Here is a 6,196-nt window from a genome sequence, read left to right on the forward strand (position 1 = left end):
AAGTCAAGCCAAGGACACACAAGTACTACTAAAGAACACCAAAAAGTGTTTGACCCAAAGTTCTGCTCAGAATTATCATCTCAACAACCACTGAGGTGGGTTACTGTTGACGAAAAATTAAAAGCATCATAGCAAGAACCAAGTAGCGGTAGCTAAAGAAATGAGGGGAGATGGGATACTCACCAGAAAAGCAGTCGATGCGTGATGCAATGGTACACTTGTTGGCCAGGTAACGAGAGATACGACCTTTGTTCTTGGCAGCTGCACGCCCGATGAATGTTGAATGGAAAATGAGACCGTACTTTGGCGTGTTTCCTCTGGTCTTCAGCGCCCTAATTCACAGAACAAAATCCATCTACACCACTTTTTTTTGAGGGTCTACACCTTGTCAATTACATTTAAAAAAGGGGGAGGGGGTAACCCTCCCCCAAAACTGAAATCAAAATCTTTTGGTAATTGGGTAACTGAACTTGCGTTCTGAAATGATATATTAAACCAGTCGTACTAATATTCTTCAGCAAAGACCCAAACACATCAACAGAAAAGTGCCATTTAAACGTCACTTTCTGTCAATGATTATAGCACTCCAAAACAATTTAGGCCAAAACCAAAAATTCCTTTTTGGTTGCTGAAATTGATGCACCATTATCAATTTACTGCTATAATTTAAACTTTTAAAAGGTCTAATTGATGACAGAATTGGTCTCATCTCAACAACATCTTCAAATGCATCTACCTCTCAAAACCCTCATCAGCTGCTCAGACTAGGGGGGGGGGGACGTGAGATTGAGGGGGATCTCATTACGGCGTGTTCTTCAGCGCCCTAATTCACAGAACAAAATCCATCTACACCACTTTTTTTTGAGGGTCTACACCTTGTCAATTACATTTAAAAAAGGGGGAGGGGGTAACCCTCCCCCAAAACTGAAATCAAAATCTTTTGGTAATTGGGTAACTGAACTTGCGTTCTGAAATGATATATTAAACCAGTCGTACTAATATTCTTCAGCAAAGACCCAAACACATCAACAGAAAAGTGCCATTTAAACGTCACTTTCTGTCAATGATTATAGCACTCCAAAACAATTTAGGCCAAAACCAAAAATTCCTTTTTGGTTGCTGAAATTGATGCACCATTATCAATTTACTGCTATAATTTAAACTTTTAAAAGGTCTAATTGATGACAGAATTGGTCTCATCTCAACAACATCTTCAAATGCATCTACCTCTCAAAACCCTCATCAGCTGCTCAGACTAGGGGGGGGGGGACGTGAGATTGAGTGGGATCTCATTACGGCGTGTTCATTGCCACACCAAATCACCCACTCCTGCTATGCCCCGGCCCTGCCATCACTGCAGCTGTGTGAAACCCCAGCAGGGAAGGGGAGCCCCAATACCTGAACAGGGCCTTCTCTGCCCCCAGAATCTGCACAGTGGAGGCTGGATATTTGGCTAGGTTTGTCAGACTGCCGGCGTGAGAAATGAGACGAGCACCAACCTATAAAAAAAATAAAATAAATGAGATGTGAGAAAACATCTATACACCAACTTGATACTTCTACAGAATTTAAGAATTTTAAGAGAGGTTGCACACAAACAAGCAATTACAAGCTCATGGGAGGAAAAGAAAATTAAAGCATAACTGGAAAAACACTTATGGTCAAGTCTTAAAGAAATGTAAAAAATCTTAGATTAAAAAGTCACAGACTGTAAATGGTACAACATACTACATTGATATACTTAAATGTCACAGAAACCTCAAATAAAAAAAAATTAAAACAGCAAATTAAGTTTAGTACAACAAACATTATTATATACTTAATGCATTTTATAACTATCTAAAAGAAACACGTACCACTTCACCAATGAGAGCTGCAAGATTTGGCGCCACCTGGCTCATTTTAGACTGCAAATACGCTTGCAGTTCCTGCCTGTAGCTTGTGAGGGACACAACACGACTGGAGAAACTCTCAATGTTGATCAAATCAATAGGAGATATGTCCATACCTTTATAACAATAAAAAAAACAAAACAACTGATGCATAAACTTCTTCCTTAAATCATTGGCGCACTTAAACTAGTTGAGCTAAAGCGACTCAGTGAGGTACCCTTGTTCAGTTCAGCGAGGAATGCTGTCATCACATGATGTCAGTGGATTGACAGATTATAATAACATCATAACATCCAGGACAAACCCACATTAAGTTATAATAATGACACTGATGTGCACATCTTACCCATAGAGCTGCGGGATGAATCTAGGATGGCCTGAGCTTTGCCACTGTCCATTGTGATTTCCTCTATAGCTTCCAGCATCTCCTCAGTCAGTTCCTTCCGGTTCCCGATCATCTTGGCCAGCTTACAATACGTACTATTATCATTCACTATCTTCATCAGTTCTGGAAAGTGGTAGCCGTACCATTCACTGCACAGATACAAACAGAGCGAGTTCCAATAAATGAAAGTTCCAATAAGGGGCCATTCACACAGAACACGTCTTTGCGTCTAAAAAATGCGAGACGCAGCGCTCAGGAATGGTTTTAAAAAAAGCGCAGTGTAGAACGCTTTTGAGACGTGATGCAATAACGACAATAACGGAAATAGAAATAGGCAAACAGCAGAATTGATAGATACGAGTTTTGACATGGAAAAAATAAGAAAATAATTGCACTGGCTATCGCCTCCTCCGCCATGTTGCCATAAACAAAAAACAACAACAAAAAAAAGTCGTCATGCCAACTTGCTACTGTAAACAGAAGCTTGCACCGCTTGCCCCGCCTCCAAATTCTTCTGATTGGTCCACTGCTTTGGAACTGACATTGAGCAGCGCTGCGTGTAAACGGCATATTAAAAACGCGGTGCTCATGTGCAAGTCATGACGCGAGTGTAACAGTCATGCACGTCCGTCAAGCGTGTGCTTACAAAGAAAAACAATGTAGAAGTAGTGCATTTGAATGGAAAAACGCATTCTGTGTTAACGGCCCCTAAGGCTGCACATTTTGGGGACAAAAAAACCCTGTTATTTCTGGTCCTTGTAGGGCCTCACAAATTGTTTGATTGTATCTTAATATAACCATGTAAAAAAAAAATTGTGATTACTTAAAAAAAGAAAAAAAAAGTTTTACAATAATTTCACCGTTTAAAATTAAGAAACCCAAGACAAAAAAAAAATAACAGTACAAGTTTTTAGAACAGTACTAAGTATGCCCGTCTTAATTTCTTCATTTTCAAATGTTAAACCGCTGAGCTATTATTTTCAATTTTGATGATTGCACTAGGACATATCATGATTTGGATTTTATTTTGAATAATCATACATCCCCAAGTTAAGTTTACTAGGTGCAAAACAACTTCCCACTCAAGGTCTGTCTCCCCCCTCAGGTAGTGTTCACTCCAGTCTGATGGACCAAACACTCCTGAGGAAGGACTTTACTGTCCCTCCACTTCCTGTACAGCCAGAGCACTAGGGGGCGCTGTCTGTGGTAAGCATTAGGAGGCTGCTGTATTTGTTTTCTGTAGTTAGATCAATCTAAAAACTCCAGTGAGAAACATCTTACCGCACACGCATGGAGAACGTGTTGATGTCTTTGTCCAGCTGATCGAGGAGGGCGATGGACTGGATGATCATGTTGTCCACTCTGTTGACATTGAACTTGACTTTGGCTCTGGAGTAGCTGTGACCCAAACCCAGCTGAGCTTTGGACGCAGCCTGAGAGGTGAGCCCCTTGACCAGGGAATGAAAGTGCAGCCGCACACCTGTCAATCACAAGCAGGTGCATTAGAAACAGTCATTGCTGGACTCATAAAACCACACTTTTTTTTTTTGGCCTGTCCGTTTCTGATTTTCAGTATAAAGCATCAGAAATCAGGTGGTCTAGGTACATCATTACAGTAGGCTTTAGAAAATGTTTGGAAATATGAATTTGCATTTGTCATTTAAATCAGGGGATTTCAAAACTTTTACAAGGGGCCGCAAGGAGATGCTAGGGTGTCCAGGGAAACATTGAGAATAGAATAAAAACAGTTATTAAATATAATAAAAACATTTAACTTTCCAAATAGTTTACACATTATACAAATGTTTTACAGTAAAACTGTGGTCTTTCATACATGAAAATATAAAACTACCTTTTAAGTTTTAAGATCGAGGATGATTATATTTTGGGCCTTTTTTATCTAAAAGATTGAAAACCCCTGATTTAAATAATAGTGCTCTCTGCTCACCCCTTATTATTTCAGCTACAACGCCTCCAGTCTGAATGGACAGATTGAGCTCTTCTTGAAGCGTAGCACCAATCTTAGCATCAGACACCCCCAACACTGCCTTCTTTTTACCTCCGGACGGAAGGTTGGTCTCCAAGAACAACTTGAGATCCGCATGGACAACTCCTGTCAGGATCAGATTAGAAACTAGGTGTGAGTAATTGAAGGTCACAATTTGTAAGTCAACAGGTCAACCTCAGATGATCAGTTTGTAAGTATGCAGTCAACACAGTAATTCAGTGGATTGACAGATTATAGGTACATCATTGCATCCAAGAAGCAGTTTCAAATAAGACCTTCATCTCTCTTACCTTCTGAGACCGCATTGATATTTTCCAGTGCACCTTGGGCGGATTTAAAGGGGAAGAATGCACTCAGTTTGATCACACTACTGAATTTGCCCAGGTTTAAGACACTTTGCTCCACCTATGAAAGATCGAAAAATTTGTAATTTAGAAGACACTTCGATTTAAATTCAACTGAATTTAAAGTAGAAATACATCTACTCTTCCATATAGTGACTCATCCGAGTATAATGGATTACTGAAAAAGGGCGGCCCAAGTGATTAGAGAAGTGATGCATTTATCAGAAATATGTCACTTTTACATGAAAATCTAGATTTCAAAATTATGAAGTCACAAACATTAATAAATATAAAAACCTAAAAGCATACATTGATGCATTTTTCACAATATCTATAACGTGCATTTATTTTTCCTGCACGTTTTAAATGATATATTTTTACAGAGCTAATATCTTGTGCATTCTATGCATAGCACATAGGTCATGCAGATTATTTTCAATGGTACTTTTATGGGTGGGATTTGAACTAACAACCTTCTGGTTACCACTCCAGTTCTTCACCATGTTGTTGGTACGCATAAATTTACTTCATTTCTGTATTTCTTCAATATACAAACCTGAGGTAGAAGCATTCCAATGTCTTCCACTTCTTTGACAGCGAATAACGCATATCCAGCTGCATGCTCGAACAACACGTGTAAAAGCACCTGAGAGAAAGAGAAGGCGACATTATTGATCTGCCCCAATACCATAAATCACTAATTACACCAAAAAGAGACAAAATCCCAAATGCTTAATGCCTACGTTAATAATCAAGCAAATAATAGATTACAAACGAATATTATGAATCTGATAAAATGGAGTTGCAGGTCAACACCAGCACGCATGTAGCCCACATGGCTTTGGTACCTCCAGGTACAACGCAAATACTCAATTTTACATATTTAAAATGCTTATACAACATTGCGTAAGCAGAAGATAACAACAGTCGTTAATAAACCACCCCTGTTTAGATTTTATTGCATTAGAGCTTGAAGCTAGGGAGATCCACATTAGCATGGGTTAGCACAGACACCACGTGTTCCCCCAGCGTATCAAATAACTAACTTACTCAGCGCGTGCCACTTTTAAAACTGATCAACATCTCATAGCACTGCGATCGGTACCAGAACATCGACCCAAAACACTAACGAGAGGTGAGTGAAACTTCAACAGCCCGGTAGACTGAATTTAATGGCTGCTGTGGCCTTTAATATCACATTGAGGCCTTGTGTAACCAGATTCACCTTTTATCCTCATACAGCCTGCAGTGATTGATTAAATGCAGTTTGTATTGTGCGATCGCATCATAATTGTGCTCAACAGACCAATCAAAATAATTGTGATAAAGCGCAAAGATCTCTACAAACACGTACACTGGCCATTACAAAAGCCCGATTTTAAATACAATGCAATCATGGTATTTAAATGATTGCAAAACACCAATCTGTTCATTTCTAAAGATTTCACGAAAAAAATAACGCATTTTTACCATGTTTACTGATCTCGTGCGCCACGCACGAGGGAGCGTTCCGTTGCTTCTGATCACTTGAGCAGGAGAGAAATCCGCATGCGCTCAAGTACGAAAA

At 39.4% G+C, this 6,196-nt stretch overlaps 1 protein-coding gene across 2 annotated transcripts in view; it reads right to left on the minus strand.

The window, feature by feature from the left end:
- The window catches only part of LOC107665238 (nucleolar protein 56-like), a 9,081-nt gene extending 2,885 nt beyond the window's left edge, over window positions 1-6,196 (minus strand). For both annotated transcript variants that reach the window (XM_016456042.1, XM_016456041.1), the window contains exons 1-9: window positions 6,100-6,196; window positions 5,186-5,275; window positions 4,576-4,690; window positions 4,226-4,390; window positions 3,559-3,757; window positions 2,239-2,426; window positions 1,857-2,008; window positions 1,399-1,499; window positions 184-332 (exon numbers count right to left, since the gene is read on the minus strand). In XM_016456042.1, coding sequence (XP_016311528.1) covers window positions 184-332; window positions 1,399-1,499; window positions 1,857-2,008; window positions 2,239-2,426; window positions 3,559-3,757; window positions 4,226-4,390; window positions 4,576-4,690; window positions 5,186-5,275; window positions 6,100-6,102 — 1,162 coding nt within the window. In that variant the 5' untranslated portion in view covers window positions 6,103-6,196. The remainder of the gene's footprint in view (window positions 1-183; window positions 333-1,398; window positions 1,500-1,856; window positions 2,009-2,238; window positions 2,427-3,558; window positions 3,758-4,225; window positions 4,391-4,575; window positions 4,691-5,185; window positions 5,276-6,099) is intronic.

Source organism: Sinocyclocheilus anshuiensis, unplaced genomic scaffold (assembly GCF_001515605.1).
Source record: "Sinocyclocheilus anshuiensis isolate Anshui unplaced genomic scaffold, SAMN03320099.WGS_v1.1 scaffold587, whole genome shotgun sequence".
NCBI classification, from domain to species: Eukaryota; Metazoa; Chordata; class Actinopteri; order Cypriniformes; family Cyprinidae; genus Sinocyclocheilus; species Sinocyclocheilus anshuiensis.